Consider the following 27,472-nt stretch of genomic DNA (forward strand, 5'->3'; position numbering starts at 1 on the left):
TGTTAGCTTCAGGTGTATAGCAAAGTGATTCAGTTATGCATAAACATTTGTATATATATTCTTTTTCAGATTCTTTTCCATTATAGGTTACTACAAGACACTGAATATAGTTCCCTGTGCTGTACAGTAGGTCCTTGTTGTTTACCTATTTTATACATAGCAGTTGATCCCAAAGTTTTAATTTAGCTCTCCTGCACCTCCCCATCCCATTATCCCCTCTGGTAACCGTGAGTCTGTTTTCTATGTCTGTGAATCTACTTCTGTTTTGTAAATAAACTCATTTATATCAAGTTCAGGTCTTTTGAACACAAGCTGCCCATTCTCCTTGCTTGGTCCTGCACTGGGCACCTTGCAATAAACTCTGCACTTCCCTTCACCACAATCCAGTGTCAGTGGATTGGCAGCGAGTGGGCCCAAGTTTGGTTTAGTAATAGTGTAGAGACTGAGAAGGGTAAAAAATTATGGTCATTTTTTGCAATCAATCTATCATCGTGCCCTTTACAAAGAGGACATTTAAAAGCAACATCTGACCCTGTTTCTCTTTCATTTCCAGGGACACAGGGAGCATGGGTGTCTGGACCTCAGGCACCAATATCTTCCTCAGTCTTTGGAGGACGTATGTGTCTCCAAGGAGGCTTGGATGGACGGACTTCACCCGACATTTGGGCACTTGTTGTTTTGTTGCTTTCATTTCTGTTGGCCTCCTCTCTGGGGCCTTCTACTGGTTTCTGTCCTCGTTCATAGTCTTCACCACCTCCTGGATGGTCACGTGTGCTCTGCTGTGCTGTTCCAAGCACGCACGGTGTTTCCTTCTGCTCTTCTTCCTCTCGTGTGGCCTGCGTGAAGGCAGGAACGCTTTGATCACTGCTGGCACAGGGATAGTCATCTTTGGACACGTGGAAAATATTTTTCACAACTTTAAAGGTCTCCTGGACAGTATGACTTGCAACCTAAGGGCAAAGAGCTTTTCCATCCATTTTCCACTTTTGAAAAAATATACTGAAGCCATTCAGTGGATATACGGCCTTGCCACTCACCTAAGTCTATTTGATGACCTTGTTTCTTGGAACCAAACACTGGAGGTCTCTCTTTTTAGTCCCAGCCAAGCCCTGGAGGCACAGCTCAATGACACTACATACAAAGCCCTGCGTGTCTTGTACCAGGTGGTGACAGCGACAGAGGTGCTGTCTTCCCTGGGGCGGCAGCTAGTTGCCCTCACGGGGCTTCTGCTGGTGCTACTTGGCACTGGCCTCTTCATGAGGCGATTTTTGGGCTCCTGTGGTTGGAAGTTTGAGAACATCTACATCACCAGACAATTTGTTCAGTTTGACGAGAGGGAGAGGCATGAACAGAGGCCCTGCGTCCTCCCGCTGAATAAGCAGGAAAGGAAGAAGTATGTCGTCATCCCATCTTTCTGGCTGACTCCTAAAGACAGGAAAAACCTGGGGCTGTTTTTCCTCCCGGTACTTACCCATCTCTACATCTGGGTGTTGTTTGCAGCCATAGATTATCTGCTATATTGGCTCATTTTCTCCATCAGCAAACATTTCCAAAGCTTGCCAGGGCTTGAGGTTCACTTGAAGCTGCACAGAGAGGTAGGTGCTCACAGGCCCGTCTCACTGTGTATCCCAGCTGTTTGCTGTGTGTTTGCAAAAGATTGTGAACTTCCCAAGGCAGGGCAGTGTCTTATTCCCCTCTGGATCCTCAGTGCCTGGCACGGAGCCTGGCGTGTAGGAAGAACACCCAAAATGCTGGTTAGATTGAGTTGAAACCCCAATGTTAGAGTATGAGAACATTCTGAACATTTTTGATCGCTGTATTAGTTTCCTGTGGCAGCCGTACCGCAACAGAGGAGACCATGCTTTTTGTTCATCCCATCTTTTCTCTTTTCCATTTTTCCCTGTGGAAATTGATGATTATGTAGACATTTCAGAGGATCTGGATACTGTCAGATACTTGTCTTATTTGTTTTTAAACCTAGCATTCTGTGCTACGTGGAACGTGCACACGTGTGTGCCTGTGTGCATGTGCACATGTAGCGCGTGTAGTTGTGTGTACATGTGCACGTGTGCGTGTGTGTGTGAATGTCATGCATGCTGGGTGGTGTGCACTAGCCTGGGCTGGTGAACACACCATCTACTGTTTCCAATATGTCTGATTTTCCCTCCTCTTTATCGAGCTACAATAGATTGTGCCTCTACTGGGGAAATCTCAGAGGGGAAGGGCAGAAAGGGGCCTGGAAACCCTCCTTTGAAAGCCCATTTCCTCCTGCTGCATCCACACTCTCCCTCCCCTTTTCTCCTGGCTCAGCAGGCACTGTCTGGCCCCTGCCCCGCCTAATCCTGGGCTGCTTCTCGGAGTTGATCACTCTGAGTCCTCTGTTTCCTCTGAAGTCTTCAGTTAATTACAAGAACCCTGTTGCTCTACATATCTGGAGCAGGGTGGATAATGGAAGCAGTGTTTCAAATGAAAGCCAAACAAGGTTTTCCGCCAGGCTTGATCCGGGGCGGCGGCTAGTAGAAGGGCTTCTCTCCTCCTCTCCCCCATAGTCCATTCCCCTCCTTAGTCCCTTTTTTGATCTTCCCCTCTCAGTTCTTCCCTCTCCTTCATCTTTTTGCTCCTCTCTCATCTATTTCTCTCTGAGCCAAAACCCATGCCTGTTTTGTGAATTCTCACTGTTTTAGATAGACGGGGGGAGAAAAGCAAGTCTGCCTTCCAAAAAAGGCCCAGAAGCTTTCCAATGACAATGTCCTGGCAAATACATTTTGGGGTCTTGCTGGGTCCTGGGGATGCAAAGTTGTCTAGACCGTGATGGCTGCCATCGAAGGGCTCACGTCCTGGCGGGGGAGACCACCACGTACACTCACAATGACAGCAGGGTGGTGGGCGCAGAACAGATGCGAGCACAAGACTGCTGTGGGAGCTTGTCTCAAACTCTCCTGCCGAGCCTGGGAGGCTGTGCCACCAGCAGCTGGCTTCCACATAACTGGCAGTGCCCTGCCCTTATCCCACGATGACCTTGGAGGTTCCTGGTCTCTCCATTGCAGCAGATTTGCAAAGGAGAAGTCAAGCAAGAAAAGAAACATTGGCTCAAGGTATCTCCCACTTTTTTTGTTTTAAACTTTTTTTTTTTAGAAGATGTTGGGATAGGAGTTTTATGAATTTATTTATGCTGTGTTGGGTCTTCGTTTCTGTGCGAGGGCCTTCTCTAGTTGTGGCAAGTGGGGGCCACTCTTCATCGCGGTGCGTGGGCCTCTCACGATCGCGGCCTCTCTTGTTGCGGAGCACAGGCTCCAGACGCGCAGGCTCAGTAGTTGTGGCTCACAGGCCCAGTTGCTCCGCGGCATGTGGGATCCTCCCAGACCAGGGCTCGAACCCGTGTCCCCTGCATTAGCAGGCAGACTCTCAACCACTGCGCCACCAGGGAAGCCCCTCTCCCACTTTTATACAATTTTAAATAAAGAAGAAAAGTGGGAAATGACGTGAATAGACCTGGCTGGATAGGTGGACGCTGTAAGTAAAAATAGCTACAGTCGGGCTTCCCTGGTGGCGCAGTGGTTGAGAGTCCACCTGCCGATGCAGGAGACACGGGTTCGTGCCCCTGTCTGGGAGGATCCCACATGCCGCAGAGCGGCTGGGCCCGTGAGCCATGGCCGCTGAGCCTGCGCGTCCGGAGCCTGTGCTCTGCAACGGGAGAGGCCACAACAGTGAGAGGCCCGTGTACCGCAAAATAATAATAATAATAAATAAATAAAGCTACAGTCGCTACTTATTGAGCACCTACTATGTGCCCAGCAATGGTCTGCATTAACTTTTCAGGACTGTCTGATACCAGAGTGAATCTTCCATCCGTTACTCAATACCACCTTGGCAAATTGTTTACTTGAGAGAGGCAAACACATTTTAAAACATTGGGGTACCATTTAGTACATTGCTCGGTATTTTGAGAGTTTGTTACCCTCCACCAAGCCCGTACAAGACTGTTGACAACCTTTCTGAAGCCCTGACTCCCAGCTGCAAAATCCCCGGTTAGATTCCTAGACTAAATAACTTCTTCCCAGACCGGACACCCGCTGCTTTCTTATTGCAGGATTTCTCATCACTTACTCAATCAATGTGTTTGTTTCTTCAACAGTATTGAAAAGAATGCATGCCTCTGCTCTGGGGACTGAAATCTCTCTATTTAATCGTAGGTGAACTGTCTTTTTAATAAGAGAAAAGCAGAGGCAACACAAATGCTTTCTACTGCTTAGCCACAGTGCTGGGGAAATTGCAGATCTGACTTGACATTTGTGTAGAAGTCCCAGGTTTGGGGGTTTCCAGATTTTTCACAGGTATTGGGGTAAATCGAAGGTGCGTGGTGTTCTCTGGGTGTGATTGGGTTCTTTTCAGAAGTCATTTTCCTCCTCTGCGCCCCAGGGCTCTAGGGTGTTGGAGTGATAATAACTTACTAAGTACTCCAGTCTGTAACGTTAATGCTCCATCCCCAAGGTGCTTAATTTACACTGGGAGTCGTTTATTCGTGGGCAGGATCTGGTCCATTAATTCCTGTTTTACCAAACTGGAAAACAAATCCACCAAGAGACTATGTGGCTTTCTCAGGTCAGGGAAAAGTAAGAGCTGAATCAGCACACGCGTCTCCTGCTGGTGGCTTGGCTGGGTGGCTCAATGTCATCTGCCCTCTGGGTCAGTTTGTTGAGGGCAACTGGCTTATTCTCTTGCCTTCAAGCGGGGAGGAATGCACCCCTCCTATCGTCTAAGAGAGATGTGAAAATGTCCTATTTTGAGACCTCTATAAATAGGATTTTAGAGACACTCTGAGTAAATATACTCTTCTTTGTATTCTTGCATCAAGAATAATTCCACCCCCCACCCCCCCTCCCCGCCACCTCAAGCTCTAGAATGATGACTTAGAACATAATTTAATGCCTCCACATCTTTATGACCTTGTGGTCTGCTGACGAGGTGTTTGTCGAGATGGAGAGGCTATGACTGGGTCTTGAGGGGCTCTGCTACAAAAAAAACTTCTCCCCCAGTTGAGCAAAAACCATCTTTTGTTAGTCCCACATGCTCTGAAGTGTAGAAACGGGTGTTCCATAAAAATAAGTCATGCGGTCAAAATTAATAGGAGAATCGTTGGCTGAATTTAAGAAAATTTCTCTGCTTTCTTCTCAGCACCCTCAACAGTCTCATGGCCATCGTGACTCTCTAAAGAAAGGACAGAGCAAACAGACTTATCTGATATCCTTCTCTCAAGGAAATCTGTATTTCCACAATCCCACTTTGGAAAACTTTGCAATGGCTACAACTAAAATTCGTCCCTTCTCCTTTATTCCAGTCATAGCACATACAAGGAGCTGGGATAGCCCCTTCAGCCAAAGCTCCCTGCATATTTTAAGATAAATGTTACGTGCTACGGGGCAGTATTGAGAAAGACAAGGACAGAGTATGAAAATGGCATGGATCTTGATGATTTTATTCTTTCGTTTTAGAAACAAGAAGCTCAAGACATCATCCATGATTCTTCATTTAATGTATCTCTGTTTGAACCCAGCTGCCTCCCTAAACCAAAGCTACTTCTGTCTGAGACCTGGATTCCTCTCAGTTTTATTCTTGTGATACTAGTGATGCTAGGACTGCTGTCCTCCATCCTGACGCAACTTAAAATCCTGGTGTCAGCATCCTTCTACCCAAGTGTGCAGAGGGAGCGCATCCAATACCTACATGCAAAGCTACTGAAGAAAAGATCAAAGCAGCCAGTGGGAGAAGTAAAAAGGAAACTGAGTCTGTACTTTACAAAGGTAAAGCCAAAATAGGGTTATAACCTGTAATTAGGGAAATTTTGATTTTGAAGGGCAAATGGAATTTTAAAGCACTCTTCAACTTTACATTAGGGCTTATATCCCCGGCAACAGATAGGACACTTTCGGGGTGGGGGTGGGGGTAGGTGAACAGTGACAGGGAACAGATGTACATGACTAAGTCCAGAAGACTCTGCAGCAATGCCGGTCCAGAGAATTCTATCAGATAGCCTTCAAAACACTGATTTCAAGTGAGTACATTCAGTCATTGTAGAAAAGCTACCGGGAAGGCCCTCTCTAATGGCTGTTAAAGAACAATACCCAGTCAGAGTTACTTTACCGGGATAAATAAATAACAGAAGGGAAGTATCTACTACAGCTTGGTAAACTCCAAAGAATTTGCTCATTCTCCAGTATTACAAAATATATATGATGAGGGCTTCCCTGGTGGCGCAGTGGTTGAGAGTCCGCCTGCCGACGCAGGGGACACGGGTTCGTGCCCCGGTCCGGGAAGATCCCACATGCCGCAGAGCAGCTGGGCCCGTGAGCCATGGCCGCTGAGCCTGCACGTCCGGAGCCTGTGCTCCGCAACGGGAGAGGCCACGACAGTGAGAGGCCCGCATACCGCAAAAAAAAAAAAAAATATATATATATATATATATATATATGATGAGATATATATATATATGTATATATTTATACATATATATGATAACATAATGACTTTTATACACATATAAAATGAACACTTGTCAAAGATTTCATTCAACATATTAAAGACAGAACAGTAAGAAACTCCAACCAATTCAAAGAACAATTTAAATCACACATACATACAGGCCATCTTGAATACCAAAATGAATTTGTTTAATAGATACAAAACTGGCTTCTTCCACAAGGGAGGATGGGAGGGTCAATTGTACTCTGCAGGGTGAAATTCATTTGCATGTGCATGGACAAGAATCATTTGCATTGTTGCCATCAGCTATCTACAGCTTACAGAACTGGAAAATAGTTCATGGACAATGAAAGACCGAAATAATCCCTAAGGATAAGCTTTCCCGGCCATTTCAAAGTCTTGTGAAAAGTTTGTGTCAGTGGCATTTGAAATGACCCTAATGCTCATTCATCCAGCTTCGTGTCTTTTCAGATTCATTTCTGGCTTCCAGTCCTGAAAATGATTGGGAAGAAACAAATGGACACTGCCAGTGAAGACAACCCGTGAGAGGCCCTGTGCAGCTCCTCAGCCACACTGTTCCAGCAATTCTCCTTAAGTCTACCGATCGTGACCCTTACTCATGCCCAGCAACAGAGAACTACACTGCATGGTCCTTCAGCGGTTTGAGGTTGCAGGGCCAAACTCCCTTTTTCCATAAGGGCCAAAGGGCTACCAGATAAATTGTTGTGTTGTCTGTCTCGCAAACAAGGCACACGATCTGGACTGTATCTCACTGTAACAGCACTATAACCAGGCCCTTCGAGGAGAGTCTCAGCATAGAGTAGTATTCAAAGAAAAAAACAGAAAAAAATTGGAAAAAATCAAAATCTCTACTGCAGGCTCACAAACAAATATCAAGGAGGGCATACATGTATGATGCGAGCAAAATATCTTTAAATGCTTCTATCCCTTCTCTGCCCTTCTTAATATCCTTCATAGCTATTTCCTACCCACAGCTGTCTGTCCTCCCCCTGCCCCCTTACTCAAGAACTCTTTCCAAAACCCATCTCCAGCAGCTTCTAATTTCTTCTCACCACCTCCTCTGCTCCTATCCTCTACTTTCCCGGATCTCTTTTGTTTTTCCTCTTCTACCAAAGCCTCCAGCCACATTTATTTAGAGAACACATTTATTAAAGTCATATGAGAGGCTTCCTACAATGTGCATCTTGGGCCTCTTTTTCACTATAATCAATGTACACGCTGCAGTACAGGGGCCTATTTCCCCTATATTCAAAATACCTAAGAGGGAAAAATACTGATTCTATTATCTCTAAAGTGCCAGAATGGGAAGAAATGAAGAAACATTAAAATTTTAAAACAACTTTTTAGCTTTTCATCTTGAAAATGTTTCAGCCTTACAAAAAAGTTGCAAAATACTAAGTACAGTGTTCCATTTACCCATCACCCCTCATCCCCGAACATTAACATCTTACATTACCACAGCACAATTGTCAAAACCAGGTAAATAACACTGAAAAATGCATACTCTACAAAACTCATTGGATTGTCACCAACTGTCCCACTAATATCCCGCTAATGTCCCCAGGACTAGTGCTTGATCCAATCCAGGCTCATGCATCGCATTTGGCTGTCATGGTTCCTTAGTCTCGTCCAGTCAGGGACAGTTCCTCAGTCTGTCTTTCTTTTTCTTTCATGACCTTGACATTTCTGAGGAGTGCTGCCAGTTATTTTGTAAAATGTCCTTTGCTTTGGGTTTGTCTGATGTTTCCTTATAAGTAAACCCAGGTAATGTATTTTTGGGCAACAATAGTACAGAAGCGCTGGCATGCTCTTCTCAATGCATGAGATCAGGGGTGTGTGATGTTAATATGTCTCATTACTGGTGAGGTTACCTTGCTTCACTTAGTTAAGATGGGGTCCGCAGATTCTTCCACTGTTGAAGTTACTATTTTACTTTTGGAACGAATAAGTATATTGTGGGAAATACCTTCAGACTATGCAAACATCCTGTTTCTCATCATACATTTACCCTCTAATTTTAGCATCCATGGAGGCAAAACTGGGCCAGCCAAATATTGATTTTCTATTTTAATAATATCTTCTACACTTTAAAATTGAAATTCTACACTCTCCCCAGAATGAAACATTTTTTCGAAGACCATATTTTGTTTTGGGCACCAGAGTAGGCATTTTACACATAGGTCTCATTTATGTTTCATGACAATCCTGTGAGGTAGGTAGTATTATTTCTATTTTATAGATGGGAAAACTCACCCTCAAAGACCCTGACTTAGCTGGCCTGGGCTGGGGCCTGGGCACTGGCATGTTTAAAGCTCTCAGGTGATTCTAATAGTTGGCCAGCACTGAGAACCATCATTCCAGGAAGTTGTACTGAATCGCAGGTCTTTCAACACAGGTCTTCAATGGTGAAATTTCTCTAGCAGAAGGAGCCTACATTAGAAATCTTAGTCAGCATTTCCCAGTGTGTTCCTCAGACCACTAATCCCTTAGTTGTTCCGTAAAAGAGTTATATGATGTCAATAAATCCACACAATCTGCCTTCCAACCTTGAAGATTCATAATGCATGTTGGCATAATTTTAAAACTTTGAGAAACCCTATAATAAAGAAATCTCATTTAACCTGTTTCACCCAAAATTTTCTCAAATTATTAAACCATGGAACAATTTTACCTGTAATAACTGTTAACAGCACATAGGACCAGTTCTACAGCCCTGATACTGATATAGTTGGCATAACTTTCAACCAAAAAAGATCTGAGAAGGTGAAGATGAATTTGAAGTTTTGGCTTTTATTTTTATTTATTATTTTTTTTTTTTGCGGTACACGGGCCTCTCACTGTTGTGGCCTCTCCTGTTGCAGAGCACAGGCTCCGGACATGCAGGCTCAGCAGCCATGGCTCACAGGCCCAGCCGCTCTGCGGCATGTGGGATCTTCCCGGACCGGGGCACGAACCCATTTCCCCTGCATCGGCAGGCGGACTCTCAACCACTGCGCCACCAGGGAAGCCCCAGTTTTGGCTTATTTAAATATTCTGATGATTTTATGCTTTACTGTGTTTTCTAAAGAAAACAAAACTGTGTTTATTAAAATTATATATTAATAAACTAATACAATATGTGATTTTTTTTTTACTCATTTTGCATTTATTCCTCCTACAGAGAAGGGATCTGCCCCACATTAACTAGGCAAAGAATCAACTGCTCAAGTTAGAATGCATACTCTCACCACACACAAAAATAAACTCTAAATGGCTTAAAGACTTAAACATAAGATATGACACCATAAAACTCCTAGAAGAGATCATAGGCAAAATATTCTCTGACATAAATTGTACCAATGTTTTCTTAGGTCAGTCTCCCAAAGCAATAGAAATAAAAACAAAAATAAACAAATGGGACCTAATCAAACTTACAAGCTTTTGCATAGCACAGGAACCCATAAACAAAACAAGAACACAAACTACAGAATGGGAGAAAATATTTGCAAATGACAGGGGCTTGATTTACAAACAGCTCATACAACTCAACAACAAAAAAACAAACAACCCAATCCAAAAATGGGCAGAAGACCTAAACAGACATTTCTCCAAAGAAATACGGATAGCCAATAGACACATGAAAAGATGCTCAACATCATTAATTTTTAGAGAAATGCAAATCTAAACTACAATGAAGTACCACCTCACACTGGTCAGAATGGCCATCATTAAAAAGTCTACAAATAACAAATGCTGGAGAGGGTGTGGAGAAAATGGAACCCTCCTACACTGTTGGTGGGAATATACGTCGGTGCAGCTGCTATGGAAAATAGTATGGAAGTTCCTCAGAAAACTAAAAATAGAATTACCATATGATCCAGCAATCCTACTCCTGGGCATATATCCAGACAAAACTATAATTCAAAAAGATACATGCACCCCTGTGTTCATAGTAGCACTATTTACAATAGCCAAGACATGGAAACAACCTAAATGTCCATCAACAGATGAATGGATAAAGGTGTGGTACATATATACAATGGAATACTACTCAGCCATAAAAAAGAATGAAATAATGCCATTTGCAGCAACATGGATGCAACTAGAGGTTATCATATTAAGTGAAGTTAGTCAGAAAGAGAAAGACAAATACCATTTGATATCACTTATATGTGGAATCTAAATTATGACACAAGTGAACCTACCTATCTGTGAAACAGAAACAGACTCACGGACGTAGAGAACAGACTGGTGGCTGCCAAGGGAGAGGGAGTTGGGGGAAGGATGGAGTGAGAGGTTGGGGTTAGCAGGTGTAAGCTATTATGTATAGAATGGATAAACAACAAGGTCCTATTGTATAGCCCAGAGAAGTATATTCAATATCCTATGATGAACCATAAAGGAGAGGAATATTTTAAAAAAGAATGTGTATATATATGTATAACTGAAGCACTTTGCTGTGCAGCAGAAATACATTATAAATCAACTATACTTCAATAAAAATTTTTTTTAAATCAACTGCTCAAGTTTTAGAGAAAATTGGATCCTTTGGCCTTTTGAAATTCTACTAATTAACTAACTTACTTATTTACCTAAAAATATCACCAATATCTACAGCAAACACTTGAACAGGGCACACAGAAGGTGCTGGTGATACCCAGACAGCTCTCCTTGGTCCCAGCCTTTGGGATGCTTCCGATCTAGTCAGGAAGACAGACAGATGCTTAGACAAAAAATAACAATATGTGGTAGCTTTTGGTAAGTGCCAAGGGCACCGGGCAGGCAGTGCCTTTAGGGAATCATGGCCAGTTTCTCTGCCCTCATCTATTACGAATGCCCAGTTTACCCCTCTTCTCTATGACAAGGGCACTGGAGGGGTTGGGAAAAGGGTCTTAATTTTCTTGAAACCAAACTACCTTTCTGAAGTAGCACAGTCTCTGTTGTTTCTAATGGACCGTGACTTTGAACAGTTCTTGAGACTTCTGGAGAGTGACCGGCTGTCTCTATCTGTTAGGCATGCTTGCCCTTACTCTGAAGTGCTTGTCCCTATTGGAAGGACAGACTGGCAAAGAGGTGCTGTCACAAAAGGCAATTTTGATCTTGAAAACAAGATTTAGACTTGCTCATTAGGGCCAATCTAACGTAGGGCATAAAATGCTTATTTAATTGCAGCTTATCCATGTTAGATTTAAACAAATGGTTAGTTAAATTTCTTGAGACATCTATTGTCAAGTGTGCTTTGTTAATCTTGTAGAGGAAGAAAGATATTGCCCCAGGTAATTTAATAGAACTTCCTTTTCATCTCTAATGTTAATGGCTTACAAAAGAGTATCACATTATGGTCTAAGTCACTATTTCTCACCTAACGAATCTCAGCTTGGTGGCTGTATTTTGTTATAAGCGTCATTATGATGTCCTCATTGACTCCATATTTGTTGTCAGTTATGTTTCTCTTTGACAGTAAGATACAGTAATTCTAAACATCTTCATAGTAATAGATCTCTTTTACTATTCTACTCAGGAAGTAAAACCTTGGCCTTCCTCTTAGATCCTATATCTGCTGCTTTAGAACCTAATCAATCCTAATTATAATATGGGATATGTTGACATCTTCACACATCATATATTTTTGTCTTAATTAACCTAAGAGAAAGAAATTAAAATATCTTATTTCGGGCTTCCCTGGTGGCGCAGTGGTTGAGAGTCCGCCTGCCGATGCAGGGGACACGGGTTCATGCCCCAGTCCGGGAAGATCCCACATGCCGCGGAGCGGCTGGGCCCGTGAGCCATGGCCGCTGAGCCTGCACGTCCAGAGCCTGTGCTCTGCAACGGGAGAGGCCACAACAGTGAGAGGCCCGTGTACCGCAAAAAAAAAAAAAAAACTTATTTCTTTTTTTTTGAATTTTATTTTATTTTTTTATACACCAGGTTATTAGTCATCAATTTTATATACATCAGTGTATACATGTGAATCCCAATCGCCCAATTCATCACACCACCATCCCCACTCCTCCGCGGCTTTCCCCCCTTGGTGTCCATACGTTTGTTCTCTATATCTGTGTCTCAACTTCTGCCCTGCAAACCGGTTCATCTGTACCATTTTTCTAGGTTCCACATACATGCGTTAATATGCAGTATTTGTTCTTCTTTTTCTGACTTACTTCACTCTGTATGGCAGTCTGTAGATCCATCCACATCTCAACAAATGACTCAATTTCGTTCCTTTTTTGGCTGTGTAATATTCCATTGTATATATGTACCACATCTTCTTTATCCATTCATCTGTAGATGGGCATTTAGGTTGCTTCTGACCTGGCTATTGTAAATAGTGCTGCCGTGAACATTGGGGTGCATGTGTCTTTTTGAATTATGGTTTTCTCTGGGTATATGCCCAGTAGTGGGATTGCTGGATCATACGGTAATTCTATTTTTACTTTTTTAAGGAAACTTCATACTGTTCTCTATAGGGGCTGTATCAATTTACATTCCCACCAACAGTGCAAGAGGGTTCCCTTTTCTCCACACCCTCTCCAACATTTGTTGTTTGTAGATTTTCTGATGACGCCCATTCTAACCGGTGTGAGGTGACACCTCATTGTAGTTTTGATTTGCATTTCTCTAATAATTAGTGATGTTGAGCAGCTTTTCATGTGCTTCTTGGCCATCTGTATGTCTTCTTTGGAGAAATGTCTATTTAGATCTTCTGCCCATTTTTGGATTGGGTTTTTTGTTTCTTTAATATTGAGCTGCATGAGCTGTTTATATATTTTGGAGATTAATCCGTTGTCCATTGATTCATTTGCAAATATTTTCTCCCATTCTAAGGGTTGTCTTTTTGTCTTGTTTATGGTTTCCTTTGCTGTGCAAAAGCTTTGAAGTTTCATTAGGTCCCATTTGTTTATTTTTGTTTTTATTTCCATTACTCTAGGAGGTGGATTCAAAAAGATCTTGCTGTGATTTATGTCAAAGAGTGTTCTTATGTTTTCCTCTAAGAGTTTTATAGTGTCCGATGTTACATTTAGGTCTCGAATTCATTTTGAGTTTATTTTTGTGTATGGTGTTAAGGAATGTTCCAATTTCATTCTTTTACATGTAACTATCCAGTTTTCCCAGCAGCACTTATTGAAGAGACTGTCTTTTCTCCATTGTATATCCTTGCCTCCTTTGTCATAGATTAGCTGACCATAGGTGCGTGCGTCTATCTCTGGGCTTTCTATCCTGTTCCATTGATCTATATTTCTCTTTTTGTGCCAGTACCATATTATCTTGATTACTGTAGCTTTGTAGCATAGTCTGAAGTCAGGGAGTCTGATTCCTCCAGCTCTGCATTTTTCCCTCAAGACTGCTTTGGCTATTCGAGGTCTTTTCTGTCTCCATACAAATTTTAAGATTTTTTGTTCTAGTTCTGTAAAAACGCCATTGGTAATTTGATAGGGATTGCATTGAATCTGTACATCGCTTTGGGTAGTGTAGTCATTTTCACTATATTGATTCTTCCAATCCAAGAACATGGTATATCTTTCCATCTGTTGGTATCATCTTTAATTTCTTTCATCAGTGTCTTACAGTTTTCTGCATACAGGTCTTTTGTCTCCCTAGGTAGGTTTATTCCTAGGTATTTTATTCTTTTTGTTGCAGTGGTAAATGGGAGTGTTTCCTAATTTCTCTTTCAGAGAAAGAGTGTATAGGAATGCAAGAGATTTCTGTGCATAAATTTTGTATCCTGCAACTTTACCAAATTCATTGATTAGCTCTAGTCGTTTTCTGGTGGCAGTTTTAGGATTCTCTATGTATAGTATCATGTCAACTGCAAACAGTGACAGTTTTACTTCTTCTTTTCCAATCTGTATTCCTTTTATTTCTTTTTCTTCTCCTATTGCTGTGGCTAGGACTTCCAAAACTATGTTGAATAATAGTGGTGAGAGTGGACATCCTTGTCTTGTTCCTGATCTTAGAGAAAATGCTTTCAGTGTTTCACCATTGAGAATGATGTTTGCTGTGGGTTTGTCGTATATGGCCTTTATTATGTTGATGTAGGTTGCCTCTATGCCCCCTTTCTGGAGAGTTTTTATCATAAATCGGTGTTGAATATTGTCAAAAGTTTTTTCTGCATCTATTGAGATGATCATATGGTATTTATTCTTCAATTTGTTAATATGGTGTATCACATTGATTGTTTTGCATATATTAAAGAATCCTTGCATCCCTGGGATAAATCCCACTTGATCGTGGGGTATGATCCTTTTAATTTGTTGTTGGATTCTGTTAGCTAGTATTTTGTTGAGGATTTTTGCATCTATATTCATCAGTGTTATTGGTCTGTAATTTTCTTTTTTTGTAGTATCTTTGTCTGGTTTTGGTATCAGGGTGATGGTGGCCTCATAAAATGAGTTAGGGAGTGTTCCTTCCTCTGCAGTTTTTTGGAAGAGTTTGAGAAAGATGGGTGTTAGCTCTTCTCTAAATATTTGACAGAATTTACCTGTGAAGCCATCTTGTCCTGGACTTTTGATTGTTGGAAGATTTTTAATCACAGTTTCCATTTCGTTACTTGTGATTGGTCTGTTCATATTTTCTATTTCTTCCTGGTTCAGTCTTGGAAGGTTATACCTTTTTAAGAATTTGTCCATTTCTTCCAGGTTGTCCATTTTATTGGCATAGAGTTGCTTGTAGTAGTCTCTTAGGATGCCTTGTATTTCTGCGGTGTCTGTTGTAACTTCTCCTTTTTCATTTCTAATTTTACTGATTAGAGTCATCTCCCTCTTTTTCTTGATGAGTCTGGCTAATGGTTTATCAATTTTGTTTATCTTCTCAAAGAACCACCTTTTAGTTTTATTGATCTTTGCTATTGTTTTGTTTCTATTTCATTTATTTCTTCTCTGATCTTTATGATTTCTTTCCTTCTGCTAACTTTGGGTTATTTTTGTTCTTCTTTCTCTAGTTCCTTTAGGTGTAAGGTTAGATTGTTTATTTGAGATTTTTCTTGTTTCTTGAGGTAGGCTTGTATAGATATAAACTTCCCTCTTAGAACAGCTTTTGCTGCATCCGATAGGTTTTAGATCGTCGTGTTTTCATTGTTATTTGTTTCTAGGTATTTTTGATTTCCTCTTTGATTTCTTCAGTGATGTCTTGCTTATTTAGTAACGTATTGTTTAGCCTCCATGTGTTTGTGTTTTTTACGTTTTTTCCCCTGTAGTTCATTTCTAATCTCATAGCATTGTGGTCAGAAAAGATGCTTGATATGATTTCAATTTTCTTAAATTTACTGAGGCTTGATTTGTGACCCAAGATGTGATCTATCCTGGAGAATATTCTATGCGCACTTGAGAAGAAAATGTAATCTGCTGTTTCTGGATGGAATGTCCTATAAGTATCAGTTAAATCTATCCGGTCTATTGTGTCATTTAAAGCTTCTGTTTCCTTATTTATTTTCATTTTGGATGATCTGTCCATTGGTGTAAGTGAGGTGTTAAAGTCCCCCAGTATTATTGTGTTACTGTCAATTTCCTCTTTTATAGCTGTTAGCAGTTGCCTTATGTATTGAGCTGCTCCTATGTTGGGTGCATATATATTTATAATTGTTATATCTTCTTCTTGGATTGATCCCTTGATCATTATGTAGTGTCCTTCCTTGTCTCTTGCAACATTCTTTATTTTAAAGTCCATTTTATCTGATATGAGTATTGCTACTCCAGCTTTCTTTTGTTTTCCATTTGCATGGAATATCTTTTTCCATCCCCTCACTTTCAGTCTGTATGTGTCCCTAGGTCTGAAGTAGGTCTCTTGTAGACAGCAGATAGATGGGTCTTGTTTTTGTATCCATTCAGCAAGCCTGTGTTTTTTGGCTGGAGTATTTAGTCCATTCACGTTTAAGGTAATTATCGATATGTATGTTCCTATGACCGTTTTCTTAATTGTTTTGGGTTTATTTTTGTAGGTCCTTTTCTTCTCTTGTGTTTCCCACTTAGAGAAGCTCCTTTAGCATTTGTTGTAAAGCAGGTTTGGTGGTGCTGAATTCTCTTAGCTTTTGTTTGTCTGTAAAGCTTTTGATTTCTCCATCGAATCTGAATGAGACACTTGCCAGGTAGAGTAATCTTGGTTGTAGGTTCTTCCCTTTCATCACTTTAAGTATATTATGCCACTCCCTTCTGGCTTTTAGAGTTTCTGCTGAGAAATCAGCTGTTAACCTTATGGGAGTTCCCTTGTATATTATTTGTCATTTTTCCCTTGCTGCTTTCAATAATTTTTCTTTGTCTTTAATTTTTGCTAATTTGATTACTATGTGTCTTGGCATGTTTCTCCTTGGGTTTATCCTGTATATGACTCGCTGTGCTTCCTGGACTTGGGTGGCTATTTCCTTTCCCATGTTAGGGAAGTTTTCCACTATAACCTCTTCAAATATTTTCTCTGGTCCTTTCTCTCTGTCTTCTCCTTCTGGGGCCCCTATAATGCGAATGTTGTTGCGTTTAATGTTGTCTCAGAGGTCTCTTAGGCTGTCTTCATTTCTTTGCATTCTCTTTTCTTTATTCTGTTCCACAGCAGTGAATTCCACCATTCTGTCTTCCAGGTCAATTATCCGTTCTTCTGCGTCAGTTATTCTGCTATTGATTCCTTCTAGTCTAGTTTTCATTTCAGTTATTGTATTGTTCATCTCTGTTTGTTTGTTCTTTAATCCTTCTAGGTCTTTGTTAAACATTTCTTGCATATTCTCGATCTTTGCCTCCATTCTTTTTCCGAGGTCCTGGATCATCTTCTCCATCATTATTGTGAATTCTTTTTCTGGAAGGTTGCCTATCTCCACTTCATTTAGTTGTTTTTCTGGGGTTTTATCTTGTTCCTTCATCTGGTATGTAGCCCTCTGCCTTTTCATCTTGTCTATCTTTCTGTGAATGTGGTTTTTGTTCCACAGGCTTCAGGATTGTAGTTCTTCTTGCTTCTTCTGTCTGCCCTCTGGTGGATCAAAATATCTTATTTCTGAGTGAGTAAGAACTAACTTTTTCACCCAAAGTCACTAATACTGACAAAGACCATTGAGGTCAATTATTTTTTTATTATTATTATTATCATTATTATTTTTTGCGGTACACGGGCCTCTCACTGCTGTGGCCTCTCCTGCTGTGGAGCCCAGGCTCCGGATGCGCAGGCCCAGCGGCCACTGCCCATGGGTGCAGCCGCTCCGCGCCACGTGGGATCCTCCCAGACCGGGGCACGAACCCGCGTCCCCTGCATCAGCAGGCGGACCCCCAACCACTATGCCACCAGGGAAGCCCTATTATTATTCTTGTATTTAAAACAAAATAAGGTTTAATGATAAGGTTAACTCATTTACTTTAAGGGAGGATACACACTAGATTGAATCTGATGTAAATGATTAGATTCACCAATCCCTCACACTGCCTCCAAGTAAAAAAAGTTAAATGTTCTCAAAAAGATGTTGGGTACTACTTATTTAAAAGAAATCTTTAATATTACCCTAAGACCATAATCATTAAGCCTTATGGTAATGGAAGAGGTGGTGGTATGCATTTATATAAGTATTAATACAAAGTTCATACATCAGAGAATTTATAAGGTCAGGTTTTTTAAATATTGGGTTGGCCAAAAAGTTCGTTCAGTTTTAAGTAAAAATAAAAGACATTTTTCATTTTCACTAAGAACTTTATTGAACAATGTATTCATTAACCAAACGAAATTTTTGGCCAACCCAATATTACTTTCAAGGATGCCCAACATCTTTTTGCATTTACAAAAGTGCTTACATAAATAAAACATTCCAAACTTGTTTTAAATTGTAATCAAATTTGTTTAAAATTAATTATTGTAGAGATTTATTAATAACTATATTTGGCAAAGTTAGAGGGGGAACCTCAAAAGATGAAAAAGCAGCTTTGAAAAGATTCCCATATAATTATGGTAAATGCATGCAGAGCTTTTGAAATGAGAACTTTGTTCTTTTCAATAAAATGACAAGTTAATTGTTTGTTCTTAATAACATATCATGGGGAACCACTATATCTGTGAAGTTTAGTAAGCAAGAATTGAAGAGATGAATATAAAATATCTATTTGGACAGCACCGATTCGCAAAGCCAGTCCATGAACTATTGCAGGAGAGCACAAGAAACACAAGGAGGGTAACCCATGATATTCGTAAATTTATTACTCACATACACATTAGAAATCAATGCTGTGCTTGGTAGAGCTTATGCATAGCTCTTTAAGAGGTGTTTTTTTTTTTTGGTTAAACAAATATTGTATTTTAAAATCACAATACAGGAAGAAAAAAGTCAATACAGATTCTGAAAATGAGCTGGACAGCGACTAGAAGGTGGCATGAATGAAAAAGTCAATGATTGCTGGTGAGATTGTGGAAGATTATTTTTCATATTTAGAGTTTTCTAATGTGCTATATTGTGGTATGTGATTAAGAAGCCAGACCTTCAGGCAGCGGCTTTTAAAGTATGCAGGTATATACAAATCCTATGGGACTGCAAGTGTATGCCTCGCTGGCCACCATCTCGAGGTGTCCCCTGGGGAAGCAGTCCCGCAAATTGGGACTCCAGAGGAGTGTACAAACTCCTGTCTGTGAGCTATAGCAAGGCAGAGGGAGAGCGCAAAGATGCCTTACACTAGCCTACCTTCCCTGAGAGCACATCCACGTCCATAGAGCCCTATAGGTGGGCCTGCACCTCCAACCGGAGGTCCAGGACCAGCAAAGAGGCTGCACTCGCAGAGAGCCTGGGGAGGATGCCTCAGACGGCTGTCTGTGCACTGCCCCAGGTGGCAGACTAAGAACCACCTTGCAGATTACCATACTCCCAGGGGACCTAAGGACGCAAGCCCCATTGGCCAGCAGAGCCAGGCAATCAAGGAGTGGCTCCTGGGCGGCAGCCAGACACACATAAAAGCTCCGCTCAGGGGACCCTAGCCCCTGGAGGCTGCGGACGGAGAGCCAAGATGGCAGCCACCCGCCCCCCCGTCCCGCCCCCAGAGCGCCAGCAAATGCCTGTCTGATCAGATGCCTGAGCCCAGGCCAACTCCAAGACCAGCACATGGGCCTCTCCCCCTACAAGTCCTGGCACCCTGCATCCACGCTTTGCCCTGAGCTTTGGGGCTGGTGCATCCCAGTGCGAACCCTTTAAGAGCCCCGTTCCGTAGAGCCTTGTGGTGCTTGTGGACAGAGCCCCCGTTAATTTTCAAAGCTAGATGTTTTGGAGGCCCGTCTCTCAGGTGCAGATCTTAAAAGTGGGAGGTGGCCAATGTGGGGTTTAAAGCTTTTGCTCCTCAGTGAGAAGCTGCGGGTTCTCAGGGGTCAAGGGGTCAAAGAGGAGGAGGAAAAGGAGGAGGAAGTGGGGTTTCTGGCGAGACTGTATCCCAGCCTCTCCTACCGGGGGCTTCCATGTAGACCTTCTCTCGTTCGCTGGATGCTAGGAGTGCCTCAGCCAGTTTTTAGGTTTTTTTCCAGAGGAAACTGTTCCATGTGTAGTTGTAAACTTGGTGTGTCTGTGGCAGGAGGTGAGTTCAGTGTCCTTTTAGGTCCCCATCTTGAATGGGAAGCTTGTAAATGTCTTTTATTTTTCTTAACAGTCCTGATTGACTTTTTTTTTTTTTGGAGTATAGTTGATTTACAATGTTGTATTAGTTTCAGGTGTACAGCAAAGCGAATCAGTTATGTATACACATATGTCCATTCTTTTTCCACATAGGTTATTACAGAATATTGAGTAGAGTTCCCTGTGCCATACAGTAGGTCCTTGTTGATTATTTATTCTATAAATATATAAAAAGCTCATTCAGCTCAACATCAAAGAAACAAACAACCCAATCAAAAAATGGACAGAAGATCTAAATAGACGTTTCTCCAAAGAAGACATACACATGGCCAAAAAGCACATGAAAAGATGCTCAGCATCACTAATTACCAGAGAAGTGAAAATCAAAACTACAGTGAGGTATCACCTCACACTGGTCAGAATGGCCATCATTAAGAAGTCTACATATAATAAATGCTGGAGTGAGTGTGGAGAAAAGGGAACCCTCCTACACTGTTGGTGGGAATGTAAATTGGTACAACCACTGTAGAGAACAGTCTGGAGGTTTCTTAAAAAACTAAAAATAGAGCTACCATATGACCCAGCAATCCCACTTCTGGGCATATATCTAGAGAAAACCGTAATTCGAAAGAAGAATGCACCCCAATGTTCATTGCAGCACTATTTGCAATAGCCAAGACATGGAAGCAACATAAATGTCCATTGACAAAGGAATGGAGAAAGAAGATGTGGTACATATATACAATGGAATACTACTCAGCCATAAAAAAGAATGAAATAATGCCACTTGCAGTAACATGGATGGACCTAGTGATTATAATATTAAGTGAAGGAAATCAGACAGAGAAAGACAAATATCATACAGTATCGCTTATATGTGTAATCTAAAAACTGGCACAAATGAACTTATTTACAAAACAGAAACAGACTCACAGACATAGAAAAGAAACTATGGTTACCGAAGGGGAAATGTTGGGAGGGGGAGGGATAAATTAGGAGTTTGGGATTAACATATACACCCTACTATATATAATTATTTTATTTAATTTATACTATGGTAGAGGAACTGGTTAATAAAGTGAATGTGTGTTGAGTGTGGTTATATATGTATATTTAAAAGCCTGTTATATTAGGCTAATGTAAACCCTGTACAGTGGGGAGGAAAGATTTAAATTAATGCGTGTCTGAGACTACCAAACTTTCAGGGTACAAAGTACCTTTTGATTTTAATTGCTAATGGTTGCAGTGACATTTTTAAAAGCTGGAAATGACAGGGAGATGAATAACAGGGTACAGGGGATAATAGACTTTTATGATCTAAATTTTGGGTGTCTGTGAACCTCACTTTTTAGTCAAAAAGCAGAAGTTAGTCAGATTTGTATCTGAGGAAATTTTGCAAATGCAAATGAAAAGCAAAAAAAGCAATGAGAGAAATAAAAGCATAACTAAACACAGTAACTACGATTAAGGCAGAAAGTGTCTGCACTGCTTTACTGGACACTGAGGAAATACATAGTGTGGTGTGTGAGATGCCCTCACCCCCAGCCTCATTCAGCAAAGACAAGGAACAATGTACCCACTGATCACCGAATGGGACTCAGGAAGAGGAGAGGTTAGAGGATGTAAGGGAAGACCAGGAAGGACTGAGACAAAGATATGGACATCCATCCCTTCATGACCTTACAGAGTAGTGGTTCCCAGAGCTGATTAATCATCAGAATTACCTTCCGAGGTTACAAAATAATGTAAAATTATGGATTCCCAAACCTAAACCCAGATATACTAACTAGAGAGACCTGGAAGGGTCCTGGGAATCTGTCTTCTAAGGGTCTTCATGGGCAATTCAGATGATGAGGCAAACTGGTAAACACTGCTTTAGAGAAGTGTAGCCAACTTTGGAGAGGAGGAATTGTTGATTAAATAAAAACACATCTATGTGGTATCTATGTAATTAGTTGTGTGGACATACACACAAGACCTCCATTCTACAAGTTGCTGCAGGAGCTATTAAATCCATCAAGTTTAGCCAATAATGCAAAATGCTAATTGTCAAAAAATGTACTATTATGTTCTGCAGTCCAACTCACCCACTTGTATAAATGAGCACCCAGAGGAAAATAAAACCCATGATGGCATCATGAATTAGACAATTGTAACTAGTATTTAACTATTTATCAAATATGATTTGGTATCCAATATTATTTTTTAATTCAACTCTTTCAATTTAAGGGATGATATATCACATTTTAAAAATAGAAGGTAACCTTGACTATGACAGTCACATGGTACAGAAGAAAGAACAGAGAGTTTTAGAATGGGGAAGGCTGGATTCAAACCTTAGTCCTGCTAATTATTAGTGACATGAACTTAGGCAACTCGGCTTTTCTCTCTCTTAGCCTCAGTTTTCTTATTTATAAAATGGGGCTTAAAAGAGCAATCTGATAGCATCTTTTTGAGAATTAAATGGGGTGACACATAAAAAGTCTCCCCCAATGAGACAAATAAATGTTAGCTCTTTCCTTTCTCTTTCTTCTTTCCCATTCTTCCCTGCCCAAGCCCACTTTACTCAACATTGACATTAGGGTCTGATACAAAAAGAATAAAAACAAAAAACAGAATTTCAACTAGGCTTGATATACAATGGAAACTGGCACACTTTTTTTGTGAAGGGACTGATAGTAAGTCTTTCAGGCTTTGCAGTCATGTGGGTCTGGTACAACCCCCTCACCTCTGCCACTGTAGTGAGAAAGCAGCCATAGACAGTCAGTAAAGGAATGAGCATGGCTGTGTTTCAATAAAACTTTACTTGCACAAAGAGGCAGCAAACTGGATCTGGCCTACCTGAAATGCAGGAAGACTTTTCAGAAATCCATGAGTTGATGCAGGACATGATGCAATGTCAGAAAAAAAAGGGGCGGGGGATCAAAATCCCTCTTTCTTTTTCAAAGTTAGAAAAAAAAATGGGATCAAAATCCCTCTGTTCCATCAACTAGCTGGATGACTTTGCAAAAGTCACTTCACCTTTCTGAACCGAATTTTCTCGTCTATAAAGATGAAGGAGCAGGGATACGGAATCTCCAAGGAAGTTGCCATCTCTTAAGGTCTATGATTCTTCGGGAGATCACAGTCTCCTTTAGATAATCACCAATAAAGTGCCACCCAAGTTTCAGTATTTGATTTGTTTGTTCTTTCATGGTTGATCAATGAATCATAAAGAACAACAGATGCTCTTGGGTCCTAAGTATGATTCATTTGATGAAAGCGGGAAAAGATAACATTTGGTAAAAATAAATGTTTTCTCCACAGACACAAAGAAGCAATCGGAATAGTTATTATATTCTAAATGTCATATGTAATTTCTTATGGTTGAAAGTCAGGCTGCAATGTCAGTTGCCTGAAGACCTGAAAATTGAAAGTCTTTCTTTTTCAAAGCACACAGTGCACTCACTCTAAATGTGATATATTAATTAGAGAGTGAAAGAAAATTGACCAAAATTCTTTTTCCAAAAGGAAACCATTGTAGTGATTGTACACAAAGAATGAGTGCTATGTCTTGCAAGTCGAGATGCTAACACATACCAGAAAATAAATAATTCGTTGTTTTAAAATATGATACAATGAAAGAAAAAGGTTGAATTAGAAATTATAGGAGCTGACTCCTAATTCTGGCTCTGCTATTAACTAGCTCAGCCAAGGCACTTCTGTCTCTTGAGTCAATTCAGTCCTTAGAAATCATAATAGGTATGATTTATTGAGCCCTTACTAGATACTAGATATTGTTTCTGGTGTATTAGTTCCATTAATCCTCACCAAAATTTCATGAGGGGAGTTCTGACGCTGTTGTTGTTTTGTAGGTGAAGAAACCAAGGCACAGAGAGGCTAAGTAACTTGTCTGCACTGTGTCCTGGAAACAGTATTTGAACATAGTTACCTTCTACCATGCTGCCTCCTACAGCATGGTTTTGACCTATCGTTTCCCAGCTCAGAGATTTGCATCATAGGTCCTGGGGAGTTAACATTCTTCCCATCGGTCATTCACACTCCCCTCCAATCTGACCCCGCTTCTGCCCCAACCCTCCCTTTAGTCAAAAAGCTCTTCCCACCTGGCTTGGGGAGAGTCGCCTGCATTCCCCCTTCACACCTTTGCTCTCTTGGACCTCCTCATTGCACGCTCCAATCTTCTCTCCCCATTCACTTCCTCCCATTCTTCAAGTCCCGCCTCCTCAGGAAGTGAGTACTGTGGAAAGAGCATGGATGGGAGTTAAGGGAATGGGGCCTTGTCCTGGCTTTGTCACAGACTCTGTGTGGGAACTGGGAAATGTCATTTAATCTCTCTGGGCCTCAATTTCGTGATCGATTGAGTGTTGTACTCCATTTGAAATTTGCAAACGTATCAACTACTATTCTTTTAAGCAGTAAAGCCCCCTTCCTCTAAGTCACCTTTTTTTAAACCTATATATTTTTATTTTGTATTTTTTATTATGGTAAAATATATGTAACATAAAATTTGCCATTTTAACAATTTTTAAATGTACAGTTCAAAGCCTACAATGTATTTTTTAAATAGAAGTATAGTTGATTTTCCATGTTGTGTTAGTTTCAGGTGTACAGCAAAGTGATCCAGCTTTTGTTTTCAGATTATATTTCATTATAGGTTATTACAAGATATTAAATATAATTCCCTGTGCTATGCAGTAAATCCTTGTTGTTTATCTATTTTATGTCTAGTAGTTTGTATCTCTAATTCCTTCTTTATATCACCAGTTCTTAACCCAACAAAGACAGAGGTGCCGTGCTTGAAACAGAGGCTGATGACCTGACAGGGTGTGGGGAAGGGAAGGATTGGGAGTTTGGGACTAGCAGAGGCAACTATTATATACAGAATGGATAAACAACAAGGTCCTCCTGTGTAGCTCAGGGAACTATATTCGACATCCTGTGATAAACCATAGTGGAAAAGAATATGAAAAAGGATGTATATATATGTATAACTGAATCATTTGCTATACAGTAGAAATTAACACAACATTGTAAATCACCTATTCTTCAATAAAATAAATTTTTAAAAAATAAAAGGAAACTTTATAACACCACTGTAAATGGAAAAACAGTATCACCTTCCATAAATAGAAAGTAACTTATATAAACATCATATATACATTATTTATTATATACCCATATTTACATATATACATTAATATACACAATATATACATCTTAAATATACATATATAAACTATACATACCACACACACAGACATACACATTGAAAACAAAACAACATTATTACATTAACTCTAGCAAGATACTTGCCTGCTAAAGCCTGCAGCCTACTCTCTCTGTGTTAGCAGCTTGTAGAGCTCACGCCCCACTGAGGGGTGAGGGCCTGGGGTATTTAGACACCAAGTCCTACCAGTCCCTGATTGTGGGCCGCTGCTGCTTCTCGGTGGTATTTATTCCCTGGCACATCTGGCTTTCCTCAGTTATGAAAAAAGCCCCCAGGCAAAGAGATTTCAGAGTCTGGCAACTGGACAGTGGGAACACACAGAAGTGGTGAGGCCTGGGGGGGGGGCCGGGGGGGGAGGGGCAGGGCCTCCACACCACCTGTAACAGCTCCGTCTCCCCCCTCAGTAAAGTGAGAAGGTTGCCCTCCATGATGGCTGAGCTCTCTGCTGACGTCCAAGGCCTGCCATTGTCATGATGTGGTTCTCGTCCATAATGCATTGACAATCCTTTGCTTTCATTCCTGATTCCTTTTCTCCAATAAAATGTCTGTTCCTGGTGCAGGGATATTTATACAACTAGATAATAGTTTTGCTGAAAAAATCAGCGTAATTCTCCAGGTGATCTACTGAAAAACTGTCATCACTGTACTTTAGAGTCCAAAAAAGTCATGGATCATTAATTCATCTTTAATAAATGAATGATTTCTCTTTGAATATCTGCACCATTCAGCCATGAAATCCTAGATAAGTTCCAGAAAGCTGTGGCCCAGAACACCTTGATACCACTCAGGAGACTATTTTTAAGAATGCCCTATGTGCAGGAGTCTTAACAGGGTTTTTTTTTCCTTCTCAAATGTTCTCTAGCTCGTGTAGATGACATTTATGCAACTCAGAGAAAGGCGTCTCAACAGGATTAGTCAGCAGCCAGTCCTTTGATGCAGCTTCTGTGATCTAGTTAAAAATAGGAAAAGAGGATGTTTTGCATAAGTCATCACCATTGCGCAGTATGGGAGAACTGACCACATTTTTGGTTTCCACATCCTGTTGCTTTATCTAAAAATAGATGAACTGTCTGTCCCTGACTTTTTGGACAAGACCTTAGCTTCTGTGACCTAGGCTCTCTAGTCCTTCTAGCCCCTGGGTTTCTTTGCCAGGTTGTTTTCACCCCTGCCATTAACAGTCCCAACTCTGGCTTCGGCCTCGGGCTCAGGGCCTCTGCCTTTCCTCCCCTCCCAGGGCTGGCAGACTCCAGGGCCCACAGGGGCCAGGTAGAGAATATAAGTTAGCGAAGCCGGCCAGGTAGATGGGCACACCAGCCTGTGCCTGCCTGCCTCATCTAAACAGAGGGCAGCTCTTCCTCCTTTCTCCTAGATCCACTGGCTTTTCCCAGAATAGCTAGACAGCCAGAGTTTTAGAGGAGCTCGCTTACTCTTTTTTTTTTTAAGGCCTTTTATTATTTTTTAATTAATTAATTTAAGTTTTTATTAATTTTTATTGGAGTATAGTTGCTTTACAATGTTGTGTTTGTTTCTGCTACACAGCAAAGTGAATCAGCTCTAGGTATACATATATCCCCTCTTTTGTAGATTTCCTTCCCATTTAGGTCACCACAGAGCATTGAGTAGAGTTCCGTGTGCTGTACAGTAGGTTCTCATTAGTTATCTATTTTATACATAGTATTGTATATATATCAATCCCAATCTCCCAGTTCATCCCACCCTCCCTTCCCCCCTTGGTATCCATACGTTTGTTCTCTCCATCTGTGTCTCTGTTTCTGCTTTGCCACTAAGTTCATCTGTACCATTTTCTAGATTCCACATATATTGCTTACTTTTTAACTGTTAGTAATCGATTAAAAAAATGTTTTTTGGCTGCGCCAGGTAGCTTGTGGGATCTTAGTTCCCAGGCCACAGCAGTGAAAGCACCAAATCCTAACCACTGGACCACCAGGGAATTCCCAGTAATCAATTCAAAAATTAATTTAAAAAAATAGAGTCGAGGTCAATCCATGAGCTGGTGGTTTGCGGCCTCTGCTCATACATTCTTTTTTGGGAACCGTGTTTGTTACCAGCTATAAAGCGGGGTTCTACAAAATCTGCATGCTTCCGCCTAAAGCTTCCCACTTTCTTCCAGTCTTCTAATTTGGAAAGAATACAGGACGGTGATAGGAGTCCTGGATTCTGACTTGGGCTCTGTCTGTCGCTGGCCGTAGGATTTT

General features: G+C 41.0%; 1 protein-coding gene across 2 annotated transcripts; it reads left to right on the forward strand.

Moving 5' to 3' along the window:
- Positions 1-566: 566 nt before the first annotated feature.
- On the forward strand, positions 567-7,026 carry DCSTAMP (dendrocyte expressed seven transmembrane protein). Of its 2 annotated transcripts, XM_030863089.2 has the most exons (3): positions 567-1,595; positions 5,493-5,801; positions 6,952-7,026. In XM_030863089.2, exons 1-3 carry the CDS (start codon positions 567-569, stop codon positions 7,024-7,026), a joined length of 1,413 nt encoding a protein of 470 aa, XP_030718949.2. The 2 variants fall into 2 exon arrangements, with proteins under 2 accessions (XP_030718949.2, XP_060143609.1); XM_060287626.1 differs by lacking the exon at positions 5,493-5,801 and having other exon boundaries at positions 567-1,393; positions 6,952-6,976.
- The last annotated feature ends 20,446 nt before the right edge of the window (positions 7,027-27,472 follow it).

This window comes from Globicephala melas, chromosome 17 (assembly GCF_963455315.2).
Source record: "Globicephala melas chromosome 17, mGloMel1.2, whole genome shotgun sequence".
Lineage (NCBI taxonomy): Eukaryota > Metazoa > Chordata > Mammalia > Artiodactyla > Delphinidae > Globicephala > Globicephala melas.

Excerpts from the sequence above, each read along its gene's own strand:
- DCSTAMP (XM_030863089.2), top strand. The coding sequence starts at position 567 with ATGGGTGTCTGGACCTCAGGCACCAATATCTTCCTCAGTCTTTGGAGG. Across the intron at positions 1,596-5,492 it reads ACTTGAAGCTGCACAGAGAG|AAACAAGAAGCTCAAGACAT; the intron begins GTAGGTGCTCAC and ends CTTTCGTTTTAG. Across the intron at positions 5,802-6,951 it reads TGAGTCTGTACTTTACAAAG|ATTCATTTCTGGCTTCCAGT; the intron begins GTAAAGCCAAAA and ends GTGTCTTTTCAG.